This window comes from Nyctibius grandis, chromosome 10, assembly GCF_013368605.1.
Source record: "Nyctibius grandis isolate bNycGra1 chromosome 10, bNycGra1.pri, whole genome shotgun sequence".
In the NCBI taxonomy this organism is placed as follows: Eukaryota; Metazoa; Chordata; class Aves; order Nyctibiiformes; family Nyctibiidae; genus Nyctibius; species Nyctibius grandis.
Genome location: NC_090667.1, coordinates 21,944,871 through 21,963,673, shown reverse-complemented (window position 1 = coordinate 21,963,673; position 18,803 = coordinate 21,944,871). Strand labels below are relative to the sequence as shown.

General features: G+C 53.0%; 1 protein-coding gene across 1 annotated transcript; it reads left to right on the top strand.

Moving 5' to 3' along the window:
• The first annotated feature begins 7,961 nt into the window (after positions 1-7,961).
• Positions 7,962-13,707, top strand: DNASE1L3 (deoxyribonuclease 1L3). Its single transcript, XM_068409487.1, has 8 exons — positions 7,962-8,105; positions 9,775-9,863; positions 10,569-10,661; positions 10,960-11,072; positions 11,584-11,696; positions 12,069-12,226; positions 13,131-13,227; positions 13,489-13,707. The coding sequence occupies exons 1-8, from the start codon at positions 7,974-7,976 to the stop codon at positions 13,615-13,617; spliced, it is 924 nt and encodes a 307-aa protein (XP_068265588.1). The 5' UTR covers positions 7,962-7,973; the 3' UTR covers positions 13,618-13,707.
• The last annotated feature ends 5,096 nt before the right edge of the window (positions 13,708-18,803 follow it).

Below are 18,803 nucleotides of genomic sequence, written 5' to 3'. Positions count from 1 at the left end.
GAATGCAATAGGGCTGCAGCAGGGATGCAAGGGGGGACATAATGGGGCTTCCATGGGGGTACAAGGCAGGGTACAACAGGGGTGGAAGGGGGGCTGCAATGGGGGATGCTGTGGAACTGTAATGGGAATTCAATGGGGGTGCAAGGGGGGGATGCAATAGGGCTGCAGCAGGGGTATAAGGGGGATGAAACAGGGGTGTAATTGTGGGACATAATGGGGTTTCCGTGCTGGTACAAATGGGGTACAAGAGAGGTGGAAAGGGGGCTGCAGTGGGGTGCAAAGGGGGGATACTGTGCAAAGGGGCTACAAGGTGTCTGCAATCAGGACATGTAATGGGACTTCAGTGGAGGTGCAAGGGGGAATGCAACAGGGCTGCAGCAGGGGTGCAAGGGGGATGTAACAGGGTTGTAATTGCAGGACATAATGAAGTTTCCATGGGGTTGCTAGGTGGACACAGTGACACTGAAATGGGGGTGTGCAAGGGGGTACAACAGGGGTGCGAGAGGAATGCAAGGCAGCTGTATAGGGATACAGTGGGGATGCTTAGGGGAAGGCAATATCACTCCAGTTGGGGGTGCAAGGGGCAATGCAACATGGCTGCAACGGGGATGCAATGCAGCAGCTCAAGAGGCAATGCAACAGGGAGTGCAAGGGGCGGGGAATGCAATGCAGCCACAACAGGGATACAACAGGGGTGTAAGGGAGTATGCAAAGGAGACACAGCAGGGATACGAGGAGGATGCAATGAGGCTACAGAAGTTGTACAATGGGGTTGCCATGGGAATGCAACAGGGATTAAAAAAGGGGATGTGATATGGCTCCAACAGGGTTACAACAAGGAGATACAAGGGTGGATACAACAGGGGTGTAAAGGGGGTGCAGTAAAACTGCCACAGAGATGCAAAGGGGAACGCAGTGCTGCACCCCACAGAGAGCCCGCACAGCCCCCTTGCACAAGGCCTGGGAGCAAGCTTGGGCTGGGGGACGTCTGTCCCTTTCCCACGTCCTGGGACGGGGCTGTGATCAGGGAGCACAGAGCTCCGCTACATTTCCCATGGAAAGGGCACAAATGTTGAAATCGGAGCATCCCACTGACACTTTTGCACCCAAAATAGGATTTTTAAGCCTGTCATTTAGGTTACAAGCCTGTTACCTGCCCTCTCTTCTCAACAGCTGACACTGTTTGCTCTCAAGAGCTGCATTTCAACCTGCATTTAAAATCTGCTTTGATTTTTTCTTAAAACTGCCATCCAAATCCTTTTGCTCTAAGCAAATTTACTTTTATTCCTCTTGGGTCACATATCAGCTTGGTATGTACCTTTAAGATGTGCCCAAAAATATGAGAAAACTTAATTAAATTGGAAATGAGATCAGCTCCTGAGTAAACACAAGCAAATTGGGTCAAATCCTCACCACATCTGTGCTTTGATAAAGGATGTCCCTTTGGTCTGGCAGGCTGGGAGAGATGAGAGAAGAACTGGCATAAAGGGCTTTCCAGGTCAGAGTTTACTACAAGAACCAAGAGCTTTTGATGACATGAGCTGTCAGAAGCTATTTATAACAGAAATGGAGGGTTTTAGGTGGCCCAGAGAAGGCGAGGCGCAGCCTGATGCAGCTTTTTTGGGGTTTTGTTTGAAGAGCTTCCCAGTCAAGCGAGGCTAAGCAAAGATGAGCTTCCACTAAGGTGACCTAAGCAGACACGGGAGGTATTGCACAAGCCTTTAAACGCTGGTTGCAGTCATATTTGTTCAACTTTCCTGTGCACAGCCCCAGGCTCCCACAGCACACGTGCGGCACGGTGCTGACTCACGCCGGGGATGGATTACCCACCGGCTGGTTGTCCCAGGCCACTCTGTGGGAACGCCCCTGGAATCAGTCATAGTGAATGATGGCTCTCAAAGTAGAGAAGCTGAAGCAGACACCTGCGGTGGTTGTATGTTGAAACATGGTGTGAGCTAACCAGGGAATCTGCTCTTGCAATCTCAACGTGCAGCCACTGGGAAGAGTCATCGAGTGTCTCCTTTGGTGCCGACGGGGAAAGGAGGGATCTTCAGGGCTCTCCTGAGCCAGCCACTGCCAGGACAAGGCCACAGCTTCAAGGGGTCATGGCTCTGGCGAGGCGGTTGGCAGCGCCGTGGTGACTTTGCTGGGCAGGGGCCAAGGCTGCTCCTCCGTCCCAGCACAGCAGAGGAGTCCTTGGGCTCTCTGGGTGGCATGGGGGGCTGTGGGGGAAGCACAGGGCACGGCTGGGCTCCCTGTCTCTGCAGAGAGCAGATGAGCCCAGCCTTGAGGGGAAGCCCCAGAAGCTCCCTGGGTACCTCCTTGAGGACCCTGCAAAGCCATTTTTGGGGTAGCTGCAGTGTGGCAAGCTCAAATTAAAGGCCAGTGCATGTACTGACCTGCCCGTGCATTTCATTCCTCCTCTCAGCCCACAGACACAACTCATCACACAGCTGCGGCAGCTGGTGAGACCAAGTCACTCCCACATCACACCCCAAGGCTGCCAGCGTCTCAGAGCCCAGCACCAGCCATCCTGGCCCTCAGCTGCAAATTCCTCCTTCCTAATGCCAGTGTCAGGAGCTGGGCTTCCCACCAGCACAGGAGCACAGCTTTGGTGCTGTGAGCAGGGCAGGGCATGACTTGTGATCCAGGTAGTGTCTCCATTCAGCCCGCACCCAGGGCTAAACAATAACCAGTTGTTCTATCACCCAATATCCCCTCCCTGACTGAGAAAGGGAATTGGGAAAAGGAGGGAGACTCCTGGGTTGGAATTTAAACAGATTTAATAAAATAAGGAAACCAATATCAATGCTAATACAAAAGACACAAAATTGTACTTAGCTCACAGAGTGGTGGCAAGTTCCTCCAGGGATAGTAACCATCAAGAAGAAGAAAAATACAGGGTAGAAAAGAGCAAAACAAAGAGGTCCCCCATCCCCACGAGCTTTCCCATTTATAGTGACCCTGAGATTAATGTTACAGAACACACCTGTGGGCCAGCCTGGGGCAGCTGCCCTGGATTTACCTGCTAATGGCCTTGATCACCATCCCACAGCTGGCCACAGACTGTAACAGAATGTAACAGAAAATTGATTCTATAAATTTTATCCCTGTAAAACCAGGACAGTTAGAAACAAAACATCTTTCTAAATCAGAGTAGCCGCAGGAAAAAAAAAAATAATCAGAATTAGCTGGCCTGTGTCCCCAGAACAAGGCAGTGAGACTTTCACATAAACTTCCTTGTTTTCCATAGGAAGGTGGAAGCTCTGGTTGGATTCAGGCCAGGGTAGCTGTGGAGAACCGAAGATTCTACCTCACCAAGCTGAGGACTAGCATTGCTCCACCAGATGAAAGGCTTCCATGTAATTTTCCACCGCTGGGTGATGAATCCCCCGGGAGCACAGCGGGGCTGTTCGCAACCAGAACAAGTGACGGCATGCCGCTTTGGCCAAGTGAATCACCTTCCCAGGGTGACTCGTCCCCATCTATTTCCACTCACATAGTGTTGGCCCTGTGGCACGATGCCATGAGCAATCCCCAGGGGACCATGGGCACGGGAGAGCACCGGGGCCGGGGGATGCCCCATGAACCTGCCACGGCCCCGCAGCCCACCCACGGGACTGGCTGTTGAGGAACACCTTGTCATGCCCCTGAGCAGAGGGTGACTCTGATGACATACAGCTGCCAAAATTCACCCCCTGGGGCAGGGATAAGATCCCAGCTCACCCCGGTTTGCAAACAGCAGCTCCCAGTGAGCTCAGGGGTAAATAACTGCCCCGTCACTCTCCAGCGGCTTCATTGCACCACCTGGGACAAGCACAGGAGCAAATGCTCCTGACTGTTAAAATGTTATAAAGCAAAACCTACTTGCCTGTTAACAGCTTTCAATAATACTTTCTTAACTCTGCTCAAAGTTATTGCATGTATTTCACACATTTTAATTACATCTGTAACTGCTAACAATAAGGGTGTACTTATTGCCACAAAACCCTCCTTATTTGGTGGCTGCAATGTCTTTATGGCGGGGTAACTTCCAAGCCTTGTCTAATCGTCCTGCGTCAAAGCCTTTACTTCAGATTACCACACCCTCTCCTATGTCTCAGCTAAGTGGCCTCATTAAAGAAACTGAAAACATGATGAGGCGTTTTTCCTTGAGCTGCTTTAGCGAGCAGGCTTTCACGCTTTAAACCACTACTAGAACAATACTGATGTGTTACGTTGAAAAAGAAAACCCTATCAGAGTTTTGTGCCAGCAAAGGAATTATACCCTGACAGTGATTTGTTAAGTAGATCACGTACCTTCCAGAATTATAAAGATTAATTATCAAAGAAGACACTATTTATTCAAAACGTACCTTGCACACCACATATTTTTACCCCCAATTACACTGAATTTCCAGAGGGTCACGCCAGGACACTTGCCACTATTAGATCGACGCCAAAGCCACTTCCCAAATGACCATATTCGGTCTGCAGCCCAGTTATGAACTTTAGCAACACAAACTGGCCTGAGCGCTTTGCTACTTATTAACTTGAAATTCCAGGAGACCGTGATAAAATACTCTGCCCGATGGTTGTGATACGGTTGCTGAGAGCCCAAAGATCATTCGATTTGCTTGAATGAACCTACTTTTACGGTGACGTTGGTGACTTTGGGACTGGCCCTTCCCACTTCTCCCACAGACCTCCCATTGCCGCAGCGGATGTTGACAGAGCTGCAATTTGGGCAAAAAATGATAAAGATTAAGAAACACCCAACACCTTAAAGCCTGTCACAGCGGAAGGGGAGCATGTGTGCCCCTTGTCTGGAAAACAAAGCTGTGGTGACACCTGGAGACCACCAGCCTGGAGGTGCCGGTCCCCACACTGCCCCTCAGGCCCCAACACCACCCTCTGCCCACGCTCCAGTGCTTCCCCAGCGCCGCAGGCTCCCCTTTGGGGGGACAGGCTTACTGGGGTGCTGAACAGGGCAGCAGGGACACCCTGACGGGCTGGGGCCTGGGCAGGCTGGGCCAGCAGTGCTGGTGTCCCCAGCAGTGCTAAGCCCCCGACCAGTGCACAGCCACCACGTTTTGCTCATGGGAGGAGAAATAAAGCTTCAGCTTTAGTTTCAGGAGCTGAGCAAAGCCCCAGGGCGATCCCGTGCCCCACAGGTGCCCCTCCTTCCATGGGGCACCCCATGAGTCACGCTGCCCTCCGAGCCCAGAATAGGCTTCCTCTGCCGGAGCAGAAGGGGATGTGGGCTTGCCCGCGGCCTCTCCCCGCAGCCCTCCCAGAGAGGCACAGGAAACGTCAGAGATCCTCTCAGCCCATCTCTGCCAGCACAAACAAAGCTGCGGGTGCCCTGCGAGGTGGCCGGGGCTGCAGCTGGAAGGTGGCGGCTGTGCCCTGAGGGAGATGGAGGAACTCCCGCATCGCTGCCGGACCCTCACACTCCCCCTGTCCCACGGGGACCCTAAGCAGGCGTACGATATAGGGACACATCCCACCCCATCCATCCCTCAGCACCTTCCTGGGAGCGGAAAGATGACAGAGGGCTGAATCACTGCTCTGGAGATAGCAACGCACCAGCCACAGCCCCCACCAGCAAAGGCTGGCTGAAGGGCCATCAGGAGGAGCAGGCAGGGGCTGGCAGCGCCTACGCACTGCGCCAAGCTCTTGGCATTGCCTGCAGCCTCATCACCTGCCTCTTCTCCCCTGGGAGCAGGGAGAGGGTGTGGAAGGGCTTTATCAGGGAATGTCCTGCAGGTGCTGCTCAGCTGGAGCTGTGTCCCTCACCCAGCGTCCCTCAGGGTAGGGGCAAAACCCCAGCTCAGGTTGGTCTCACCAGCAGCTTCACCCCTCTTGTGCAAGACCAGGACCAGCCCCGAACTGGCAGGGCTCACGAGCCTGCACAGAGCGGGGTTTATGGCCTGATAAGGAGCAAAGAGTACATGCACAGAAAGTGCAGTAAACAGAGAGATAAAGCAGTGCAGAAAGGAGCTCCCCGCGTCCCCCCCCGCAGGTCACCCTGCTGCTGCCTGTCCCTGCGGGGGTGGCCCTGCCTGTCCTGCTGATAACGCCCAGGGTGGGGGGGAAAGGGGAGGCTGATAAGTGAGCGGTGCTGGGGACAAACACGGCATCCACGGGGGCGGGTCCCCACGGTTCAGGGTCAAAGGCCTCATAGGCATGACAACAAACATTTGCTTTTTGACGCCAGGGTAGCCAAAGCGAGCCTGGTTTGGGGGGGAGCTCTGGGTTTCGATGACTCTGACCCTGAGGCTGCAGCAGCCGTCACAAGTCCTTGGCTCACGCTGGCGCTTTTAGCAAGGCCAGGTGGGAGATTTACAACCCCTAAAGCTGTCGCTTTCCCTCCCTCTTTGTTACTTTCACCCAGAGCCTGTCCTGCCCGAGCCTGGCTCGTCACAGACCCCATGGAGAGGAAGCACCGTACGGCCCCTGTTACTTGGGAGGGTCGCCCGCCTGCTCCTGAGCACTGTGTTCGTTAGCCAGCGCCACGGCAGCACGGCAGCGTGCCCCTCGCTAGCAGCAATTCCCCCAGATCCCCCTCCAGCCGAAATGGGTGTGCGGTGCCCGTTCCCACGCTGGCAGCACACACCATGCAGAGCCGCAGCCACCTCCCCAGCAAGGCTGGGATCTCACTGGGGTCAGCCGCGCTGTGTTGTTGGGAGCCCCCCATGCGCCGTGTTTTGTGCCAGCTCCATCTGACCCCGTTTAATGGATTTGGAGAGGGTCAGGAGCCATGCACTGGATCTGGATCTGCACAGGCAGCCGTGCAGACAGGGCAGCGGGGGGCAAGCAGCCTTTGTGGCTGATGTCAGGAAAAGGAGAGAGGTCGTGGAAGCACCCTGTAAGCACAGGGAGAAAAACCCAAGGCGCTTGAAGACGCCATTTAGCCGGACTTCTTGTTATACCTCCCGCCATTATACCAAATCAGGGGACAAAAAATGCATCCCTGGCCAAGGGCTGGCACACGGCAGAGGAGGAAAGGAGGGCAGGGGATGGTTTCCCTACAAAAGCTGCCCCATCTGCAGCATCCTCACTCGAGTGTCATCTTGGCCAAACTTGTGTGTCCCCTTCTGCCATGCGGCACAAGCCAGACCCATGTGCACGCACCTTGGGTCACCAGCCTGAGACTGCTGTGCTGGGGACACTTGGCCGGGGGTTTGGGGGCAGCACTGGGGGCACCTCGTACCTTCCCCAGGGCTGCACCACAGCAGCTGAGCCAGCGGGCCCTGTTAACTGTGGGCAAATGAACGCGGCCGTCCTGCAGCAGGGCACGTCACAGCTGTGGGCGAAGGGAGAAGCGGGTAACAGTGCGTGGCCTGGAGCGCCAGACGGTTTATCACTTTCCCACAACATGACTTTCCAACCAAGGCAAAAGCAGAACAAAACATGGACATGGTCAAAACCTCTGTGCCCAGGGTGTCCCACCACCATTGCCTTTCACTGGGGTTTCTCATACCCACCACCAGCGCTCTCCAGAAACCCCTCTCTCCCCACCACTGCTTCCTAGACCCTTTCACCATCCTCCCCATCCACCTCCTTGTCCTGCAGGCTCTTGACCTCTCACCTGGGTGGCCCAGGGAGCCCAGTCCTGGCCTGGCGCTGCCCGGGGTGGTCCCGGCTGGTGCCCAGGCATGGCAGGCATCCCACAGCGGGTACCTCCCCATGGGGAGAGATGCTGGGGTCAGGCGGAGCAGTTGCTCCTCCAGGATGGAGAGGTCGGCTCAAAAGAGCTGGTTTTCCCCAAGACAGAAGCTCAAAATCTCCATGCTGCTTTGTGCTGGGAAATGGAAGTGAGGGAAAGGAGGAAACGGCGATTCCTGTTCATGTTCGTGATCGACACAGCTGACTGCTCATTTTGACCTCCCAGCTGGCTGCAGAGGGACGGATGCACAAACACACACACGCACACATACATGTATTTATAGCCACACTCGGAGCGACTCATTTTGTCCAAGTCCCTGAAGATGTGGCTCTTCATCTTGCTTTCGCTCTTCAATTTCAACCCATCTCTGAGCCTAAAAATCTGCTCCTTCAACGTGAGGTCTTTTGGAGAAGCAAAAATAGCCAGACCTGAAGTTGTTGATGCCGTGGTCAAGGTACGTTCCTTTGCCTGGATGAGACAGACATTGAGCTGTCCGAGGATTTCTTAGCTACACAATCTTGCACTTTATTTGTTTTTCACAGTTGAATTTCAAGTAAAAAAAAAAATTATAATTTAAACCATTTTATACCCTTAAAGTAAAAGCAGCCTGTGGTTGAGCAGGATGTTAGCTGTTATTTTAGCCTGCATGGGAATATAACAGAAACAACATTTGCTGTTTCCTTTGGAAATGGAGTTAGGAAAGGAGGAAAACCTCTTCACACAGTAAAAATAGTTTTCACTTTGAATCCACAGAGCTTTGCTTTGTGATACATTATTTACCTTGCTTATGTGCTAATTATTCTGAAATATTCTTCTCTAATTAAACATATTCTCAGGACAGCAGAGTATCATATTAGTGTGGTACAAAACTGCAAAGCCTGATTTCTAATTTATGTAAATAAATGCTCACCATCAGGCTTCCTCTACAGCAGCTGAAGATAACTCAGCTTTCTGTAAGAACCATGTTTTGGACTTAGAGCTTTTGCAAGTCCCCTCCGAGATGCCACAGTAGCGGAGGACGCGGTGCTCTGTGTTAGCCAGGAATGCCACCCTTTGGTTGGGCTGTAATCCTTTCGTTGCCAACAGCTGGAGGAGAGGGGCTTGCTGGGGTTTGCACTTCTGGGTCGTTCTTCCTACACTGTCAGCACTATGGGCAATATATACTAAATCATGGGCAATGTATTAATTTCTACAAGTTTCAGGGGGCAAAAAGGGGCTTTTTCCCATGAATATCACCTGCAAAGTTTGAAGAGCAACAAAACCGGGGGCAGAAGGAAGCCCCTGAGCATGCAGGGCTGAAGGCTGAGCTGGGCTTTCCTGCGGGGAATCCCAGCACCGGCTGTGGGATCCGAGCCTGGCTGGGGCAGCCTCCCCCTGTCCCCAGCACCCTGCGGCTCCTCTGCGGTGCTGCAGCCTGCGGGTGCCGGGACCCTGCTTTCAGACCGGGGGTCGCTTTGGGCTCCACGGGCTGTTTCAGAGGGGTCTGCAACAGGTGACTGGGACAGGTGAACGCTGACAGCTCACGCAGAGTTTGGGAGGCACGGCATAGCGATAGGACCATAGTGGTACATACACCAGAACAGGATGGAAACCGTTGCAGTGGATTGATGATAGACATGAACAAGCTCTCCTTGATGTCCCCCCAAATCCTCCTGCCACATCTGTCTGGGCACCCAGTGAGTTGGGATGCTTGTGTGCAGCACCAGTACGAGGCAGAGAAGAAAAGCTACGTGGCAAGGGGCAGGGAGGAGAGAAAAGCACGACTGACTGTAGGTGGGGGGCCAGAGGCAGCACCCCAGCAGTGGTGGGGGAGAGCGGGCTCACAGCAGCGGCTCTCGCTGCCCCTTCCCCTCCACACTTCCTCCTCAGGGGCAGGCACAAAAGTTTTTCAACAAACCCGAAACAGCTCTTGAGTTCCCTGTCCCAGCTCCCGCATGGGCATGAGGCAGCTCCGAAAGCAGAAGGGCTTCACTCTGGCTGCTGTCCCCCTCCCACGACCCCAGGCTGGGAGCTGCTTCTTCCACAAAGGACTTCCCCCACCCAGTAACCACTTCTTTCTAACCTCTTTCTAATCCTCCAAAACCCACCACGTGCAAACTTGCTTCTGCTCCTTCTTCTTGCAGATCATTTCTCGCTGCGACATCATGTTGTTGATGGAAATCAAGGAGAACAAGAACCGGGTTTGTCCTCTCCTGGTGGAGAAGCTCACCAGGTAGGGTGGCCATGGGCAAGAGGGAAATATTGGGAAAGATGCTTGGCAAGAGCCTGTGCTCTGCTCAGCACCAAAACAAATCTCCTTGGGGTACACGTTTAACTTCCCCATCCTCCTGCATCATCTACCAGGTGCACCCAGGTCCTTGAGGAAAAGCAATTCCACGCGTGGGTTTGCCTTTGCTCGAGGCAGGAGTAACCTAAACTGGTTTCCCCAACATATTCCTTGCATGAACCACGGGGACTTTATCCCCCTCTCCAGTGTGCAACAGTTTGGATTAAGCAGGACCAGCCCGGTTGATAGATCCCCTGGTATTAACTAACCAGGTGGCCTCTGCTAGGTGTTCATTCCAATTTTTGAACATCCCATCACCCATTGCTTTCAGTGTAGTCTTCAACAGTCCATTACAATTGGAGACCGCCTGCCCGGACAGACAGACCAGGGGAAAGAGCAGCGTATGCCGGGCTGGACATGAGACCCAGCTGAGAGACAGAGGCTGCAATAAGGAGGGAAGATGTAGAGTGAAAGGGCCAGCAATAGAGCACAGGTCCAGACCACAGGTCCTGAGAAGGTTTTTTTGTCTCTACCACCCGCCTCTGAGGTCAGGCAGGCAATGTCCCCTACCCTTGGGCACAGGCAAAATTATCTCCTCCTCCACCCCTTGTGAATGCAGAAATAAACTCAGGAAAATCACTTTCCTTCCAGCCAGCTGAAGGGGCCGAAGGAGGAGTACAGCTGGGTGGTCAGCGAGAGGCTGGGAAGGAAGAGCTACAAGGAGCAGTACGCCTTCATCTACAGGTGAGCGAGCTCCCCTCGTCGACGGGCCAGCCCTTCTCTCTGCCCTCCCGCATTGCAGCCCTGTAGAGAAGGGCTGGACATGGTGATGGCTTTGCTCCGAGCGAGCTGGAGAGGTGCAGGCCGTGCGGGTGGGATGGGCTGTGCCTGGGTGTGGGGATCGCCCCAGGCGCAGCCACCAGCCCGGCTGTATCCATCCTGGACCATGCTCCAGGGTCCGGGTCAGAGCCCGGACTCAGTGTGAGACACATCTTGGCGAGCCACGAGAGTGACATCCCCTGTCCTGTTTGTTCTGCTGCAGGCAACATCTGGTATCGGTGAAACAAACCTACCAGTACCCTGACACCCAGCCTGGGGATGAGGATGCCTTCTCCAGAGAGCCCTTTGTCATCTGGTTCCAGTCTCCAAAAACCGGTGAGACGTTCCAGCAATAAATCATTCTCCCCCTGTCGAGATGGGAGCAAGACAGAGCTGGCTGGACCTGAGTGCAGGCGAAAGGGGCCGCATCCCGGCCCCACGCTGCGTTTCCTTACAAGAGCAGCATTTGCCCTTGGGGCTGCTGCCGCCGGCATCGCCCGCAGCTCGGTGCGCGCCGCGGCCCCGTGGCCGGCAGCCCCAGGAAAGCCCCTGCCCCACCATGGGCAGCGGTTTGGTGGATGTGCTCTGTGCTGCTGGAGCAGCTATCGCCATGGGTGTTGGAGCAGGGTTTGCCTTGCCCTGACACAGCACCTCACCACCTCACAGCTCAGCAGCTGCTGGGGAGCACTGTGCAGTTACACAGCAAACGCCTCTGATCCACAGCCAGAACAGAGGCTGTTCCTTCTTCAGAAAAAACTTCTTCCTTCCTAGTCAGTCTCAGTTTCTTTGTGATTCAGTGTGTGTTTAACCAGTAACTTTTTTCCCGTTCTTTTGCCTTGTTTTTAAGCTGTCAAAGAGTTTGCTATAATCCCTCTGCACACCACGCCGGAGACGGCCGTACGGGAGATTGATGAGCTCTATGATGTGTATTTAGACGTAAAACAGCGCTGGAAAACCGAGGTTAGTTGACACGTCTACGTTACTAGCAGCAGCTTTGGTACTGAGTCACCTGGCAGGCTGTTCTCTGTTCACAGCCTCATAACCTTAAAACCGCTGACAACAAGCCCCAGATTTTGAGTATCTCTTTGATGTATTTTCATCGAGTTCTCCACGTTTTAATTGGTAATCTTGATCTCCTAATAAAACTGCTGTTTTATTAGCATGCCCTGGTGGTGTGCCCAGCAGAAAGGAGAAGCCCCACTGCACTCAATGAGCGCTCGCTATTTGAGCTATATGGCTATTGGGAGCATCTGTTGACCCTAAATGTCCTTGCTGGTCTTCTTTTGAAGAGCTGTCCTCACGATTATTTTTGAAAACTCTCCTACCTTCTAGAACTTCATCTTCATGGGGGACTTTAACGCTGGATGTAGCTACGTTCCCCAAAAGCAGTGGAAGAACATCCGGCTGAGGACCTACTCCGAATTCGTCTGGCTAATCAGTGACAAAAATGACACGACGGTGAAGGGAAGCACAAGCTGCCCGTATGACAGGTAAAAGGTTCACTGCTGAACCATTCCTTCTTTATGACTTTCTGAGAAAAGTAATATATGGAAAGGTGTCAGTGACTGCCAGGAAAAGCAAATGCGCAGGAAGCCTTCAAAGATAAAACACTGTCTGGGGGGAAATGAGATCCGAATACTTCTAGTCAGGAGCACAAAGCACCTTGCAGGCTTGTTGGCAAGCAGTTTTGCAGAAAGGGAAAGATTTCATGCAAGAACCAGCCATTGCTCTGGCTTAGGTGGAGATAAATGACAGGCAATTACACAGCACTTCTCATCTGCAGAGCCCTGCAGACACCCAGGTAGAAGGTGCTGCTGACTCCTCCGTGCCAGCTTTGCGCCATCGTTTTTGCTCTTGCGTTCGTAATTTGCATTGAGAAATGCAAAATCCGCTTCTGGTCAGAAGGCGGGATATTCGCCTTCCCCAGGCACGTGGCGAGCCCTGCTGCTACCTGCAGCTCTCTCAGCAAGGACAATAAATACCTCAGCTTGTTAGAGCCCAGAGTAAGTCAAGACTTAAACCTCTTGCAGAACGAGCTTCTGGATCAAAGCAGGACTTTACTGAGACTCCAGTCATTGGTGTACTGTGATTTTTGTACCCAAAGTATGGCTTTGAACTTTGCAGTGCTGCTGGGGTGGGTTTAGATACAAGTCGTTTAACGTTGGCTTCCAAGGCCAACACACACCAAGGTATTTAGGTGTCTCACTCCCAAGGAAAGCCATCAGCCAAACTCAGCAGAAAGCATATGCTGGCATCTCTAAGTAGGCAGCCCATGGGAAAGGACAATCCATACATAGCTGTGACTCCATCAAGGCCACCTCCCTGGCCACTGGTTCGGTGCAGCGTGGCTGCCGCTGGTCGGACCCCCCATAACAGCACCCTTGCTCCTTGCAGGATCGTGGTCAGTGGGCAGAAGCTCGTCAACGCTGTTGTGCCACACACTGTCAACATCTTTGATTTCCAGAAGGACTTTCAGATGACTGAGGAGCAGGTAGGCACAGCATGACCTCTGCAGCAGTGGGGCAAGGGCTAATGCAGGAGCACAAAGCCAGCGCTATCCAGGCAGTTTTGGATATGGTCTTGTCCATAAAACCATTGCATCTTCCTGAAGCAACGCAATGCTTGCATTGCACCTCCCCACATCCACCACTGCACATCCACCTCTCCACCGCTGCAGTGCAACCCCCCAGGACAGGGCTTGGAAAGAGCATGAGCAGCCAGTTCCTAACCCCTCTGTGCCGTTGTCTTGCAGGCGCTGGGGGTGAGCGACCACTTCCCTGTAGAGTTTGAGTTAAAAACAAAAGGCGGCTTCTTCAACTGGCTGAAATCGCAGTTTTCAAAGAAGAGGAGACCAAGAAAGAGCCGCCGCTCAGGCTCGTGAGCGTGCTGAGTCCTCTAGTGGCATGGAAATACACGGATGCCAACAGATCTTGTAGAAGACTAGTGTAGATATACCCACAGCAAGTGCAATATTTAGTGGAAAAAAAACCCAAATATTTTGTGAAACTTCAAATATTTGGGGTAAGAAGGTGAATTAAACCTTCAGGTTATTTTCCTTGTATGTGAAAATAAATCAGCTAGAAGCAACACACTAGGCTTATGTACTGATCCCAAATGTAAAGAGCTGCTGCAAGGCTAAAATACTTCTGTGTACTTTGTCTGTAAGGGCTGAAGGGCAGGGATCTCCACACGCTCACGCGGGCTCTGGAGCTCTGCCATCCCTCTGCAGGGGCCGAGGCGTTAAAAGGACCTTGCTGCATCATGCATGTGTGTGGATGCTTCAGAGCCATTACCGGTGGGACCCAGGTCTCTGCCTGGTGGTTTGCAATGTAAAATGTTGCTGAACTTCGAGTATTTCCTCGGTCTGCGTTTGAAACTGCTCGCAGTATGGAGGGCTTGGGGAAAGACAGAAAGAAAAGACGGAGGGAGAGGCAGTGAGAGCCCCTTTGCTGCACTAACGCAGCCAGGGAGAAGCAAGAACAGAGCGCTTGTGGGTCCCACCCCTGCCTGCCTGCCTGCCAGCTGCCATCACCCTGCCTGCAGACGGCGGGTGAGGAGTCCTGCGGAGCCCAGGTGACAGCGCTGCCAACAGAGAGCGTGAACAAAGCTTAAATTAAAATCCGATCTCAGCATGCTGACATGGAAGTGAGCTGCATCTCCTTCCCCTCTCCCCCTGCCAAAAAAAACCCCTCCTTAGCAGCCTGAAGTTCTCCAATGGACCAGACTCTAATGCTGGTTATTTAACGTAGCAGTGCAGCAATCTGTTTTCTCAGCTCAGCCCACAGGATGTATTTAGTGCGAACCAAACCCCGTCACACAGATGGCATCTGAAAAGTGGGAAAAATCCAACTGTCAGGAGGGACAAATACTCATCTCCCTTCATCAGCACCCCCTGGTTTGTGTGCAGATGGGGCAGGGAGGGCCAGCAAACGAGATATGCTTTTAGGGGAGGAAAACAGTCTGTCCTTTGCTAAACTCGCTGTCTGGGGAGAAAGAATTTGAGGAAAGAAACTAAACTGAGAGAAGATTATCCCAAGGAGAAGGGCATGCAGGGCAGACAAAAGAACTGCCCGACATTCAATAGCCATTAATCTTGAAACGACACAGCATTTCATAAGCTCCCTCAGTTATACTCCAGCCAGGGCAAAAGGAGAGAAAGAGCCTGGTTTAGAACCAATATTTACATTGGGATTTTTATAGAAATGCCACTGTCTGGCTGACAGCAGTGATGGTCCATGTGAAGGCTGAAATCAGTAAGTCTCTGGCCTCACATCTTAGTCCTACATAAGCCCCTACTTTCTTTAAGAAAGAAGCAATGCACAAAGGAATAAATCACACTCCAGGAAAGCAATAATAGGTATGTTCCATCATGAAAAATACATAAATATGACTAAGTTTTATTGAAAAAGCTTTGTCCTTATTTATGACATCAAATATAATCCTTTACCCAGCATCTGAAGATAAGACTCATGGCCAGAGAGTAGCTGCTGCAGCCTCAGGAGTGATGTTAGTGGCTGTCAGTCTGGCGATGCTGTTGCAGAGAGGCTGAGTGTTTGACTGGCAGACAGACATCTTACTGCAAAATGATGCTCCTCCATGGAGAGCTGGGATGCACTTTTGTGGGACTCAAAGCAGACAGACGGCATCCGTGCTCGGCTCATAGCGTTTGATCGGTGCTGGGAGGTGTCCAAAGCTCGTGCAGTCAGCACAGCCCGTCTCTATGGATATTCCTGTGTATATTCGGTACATTCATTAGACAATATCGTAAATACATCCCAAAAAGTTTAACAGTTTATGTCTTCTCTAGATTTTCCCCACCATGGGACCATTATCCGGTTGTCCCAACTGCAAAGGGGTTTTTCAGCTGTTCCAGCCTGCAGGAGCCTCCACGTATTCTGCAGCCAGAACAAAGTTTCTCTTTAGATCAATGAGGCTTCTAAGCTTTATTTATGATCAAACAGGAGTTTTACAATGAGAATCCGAAGTGGCCTGGAGAGACTTTATTTCATGCAAGCCAGATCTCAGATCATGGCTGGGAGAGAAAGAGAGGCTCTTCAGAAGTTGCAAACTCTGTTTCCTCCACAGCAGCCCTGGCCAGGTGAGAACATAGAGCAGATAGGGTCCAGCTGAACAAGAAGTGCTGAGAACCCCCTGCCATCCCTCAGGATTGGGTCCTTGGGAAGCCCTTCTCCAATGCAGAATGCTGGAGGCATCCTCGCTCCCCACAGAGACTCCCCTCCCCAGCCCCACGGGAGGTCCCTGCTGCCCTGCACTGGGGATGGAGCCAGGGCTGCCCCTCACCCTGTAGAAACTCACACTAGTATGTTTTTTTGCTGCCCTGGGGGAGTCAGTCCCTTGGGAGGGAAACCCCCAGGAGCCCACAGCAGCAGCCCGAGGCAGGACTGCCGTTTCTCCATAACCTCCATCATCTCCGCTGGCTAGTTTGTCCATCTGCACCTTGGACTCACCTGAACAGGGCTTGTGTCCTCTTCCTGGCCTTGGTACCGCTCCCCACTAACCCCCAAGAACCCTGACACCTTTGGCCCTGGGCAAGGCTCTACGTACCTCCTTTTGCCTCCTTTTAGGTACTGGCAGCAGCGAGGACACAGAAGAGCTGGTACAAAACCCCACAGGGACACACCTGGCTTGTTCGTTCAGGGTCTGTATATCCCCAAACACAGACCCACGCAGCACGCACTGCGATTGAACGTGCAGCACTAGGGGAACATTAAGAAATGATACATAAGCCACCATCCATCAGGCAAATATGCTGGGATGTGCTGTTTAACCAATTGCACAGAAGAACAGGGGTCAGCAGGACCAGGGACTGTCCCCTCTCTGCATCATGGCAAGTGTCCCCAGTTCTGAAGCCCTTTGACATGGCAATACCTGTGTGCAGCCCAGCATCTCGTATTTGGGTTTACATCCACATTTGCTTTCCTGAAAGTTTAACTGTGCACAAATACACACAGACATGAGCAATTCAAGCCCGAACACCCTCCAAAGCTCCTGCTGCTTCCCTGCCACGCGAGCAATGGGCGAAAAGAAGCAGGTACCAAAGCCGCCAGTGATGGGGTTAGGGCTGGGACCCACGTGCATCCTGTGTCTGGACATACAGATGTACAGATGTGTGGCCACGTACAGACGTGCAGCCAGCAATTGAGCCGCAGCCCGGAGCAAGGCTGTGTTGCACTACTGCACAGCGGCGCCGGTACCACTGATAGTGATAGCAAAGGCAGAAAAATCAAAGAGCCTACACCAGCGTGGGACTGCCAGAACCAGCCACTGGTCCAAGCCTGGCTGCCTCACGGTCCCCTCGGCGTCCGGAGGGACCATGGGGAGCAGCGCGGTGCCCCAGGCTGGATTTGACCACTCGCTGATGGATCATCTGCTGCGGAAAAGGGCCAAGAGCGGGGCAGGGGCTCACCGGGCACCCACGGGAGCTTGTCTGCAGTCTCCCTGTGGCACAGTGCTCAGTGGACCCTGTGGGGCTTCCCTCTGCCGAGCAAGGCAAGGAGATGGAGAGCGGAAGGGGAGGACAGCAGTCATCTTGCCCCTGCCTTTATTCAACAAGGAAAACAATGCGAAAATTCACTTTTTTTTTTTCCCTCCTCCATCTATGGGTCATTAAAACTATTTCCACAACCTCTGCCAGCCCCTTGCCCAGGGTACGCAGGTTTCTCCCTCTGCAAAGGCTCCGGGCCTCCCGAGGCCATACGTGCGTTAAGTGTCCTTAGGGCACCCTCTGGTGGCACCCCACGGATCCCGGCGTCGGGGGGCGTTCAGAGCCGACCAGCACAGCCCAGCACAGCCCAGCACAGCCAGGGGGACCACAATTCCATCCCCAGCTGGGAGCTCACAGAGCTGCATCCTCGATGTGCCTCCATACAGACCTGTCCACAGCTGCCCGCAGCTGACCCCAAAGCGTCCCTGGTCTCACTGTGTCTGTCAATGAGCTTTGCAACAACAAGGCCACACGTTTTTGGCTCCAGGCCTGTTTCTTCACTGCCCACGGTCACTTAACCAGGAAACACACTGCGATGACCGTGACGAGGCCGTCCCGCTCACAGGCAGCGGCTCCCGGGAGCAGGTGCTGGCAGGTCTCGGGGCACATCCATGCAGGGGACGCCCTGGTGTCCCCTGCCAGACCCGCGCCAAGAGCAGCGGGGCACTGAGTTAGCCTGGCTGCCATCACAGCCCTGCCAGCCCCTCGGGGTGTCTTTCAGTGGCTCCGCTTTTGCCCTTCGGTGGTTTGTACCTGGTTTGGGGAGCGATGAGAGGCCGCCCCGGCACCACCATCCCCTCTCTGCCATGCCCGCCTGCGGCAGATGCCACCGACCACCTTCTCCAGTGCTGGGGAAAACTGCAATTTGGATCAGTTTAGCCCACGTTCCCCCCCACCATCCCGAGGGTTAAGGACACCACCTCCCCTCTATCCCCTGGTATAAAGCTATGAACGCCCTTTCTGTGCAGTCTGGTTTCTAGCTGGTGCGAAAAACAAGGTTAAATGCTTCATGTGTCATTTTAAATATAGTCCCTCAGCTGGCGGTGTTTGCAGGGTATTTTCTGTTAGTCAGGAGACAGATTTATAGGAATTAATTTCCATATTGGCAAAGGAACCAGAAACCTTCCCTGAAAAGCTCTGCAAATGCTGCCGTTGGAGACGTGACCGCTTTCTGTGTGTCTCGGTTGGGAGGGGGCCCTGACCCCAGCTATTTTCAGTGAAGCCAGATGCAAAATCCCACTCTCTCAAAAAAAAAATACCCCAGCAGGCCCTCCCTGTCAGAAAGCAATGCCCTCCCAGCAAGGCCAGCTCCTCCTTGGGGCTCCAAGGATTCACAGGCTTCCAGCTAAGCACGGATATAAATATTTGCAGTACCAAGGTCCTGCAGAAAGGCAGTTCATCACGGGAAGGAGCTGTCAAATGTACCTCTGCTTCCTGCTAAATCATATTTTGCCTATACATTCTTTTTTAAAAATCACATATATCAGCCTTTCAGTCACATTATATAAAGAATGCGCTTTAAATCCTGGTCAAATTAATAGCGACATGAGCTATAAATCCAC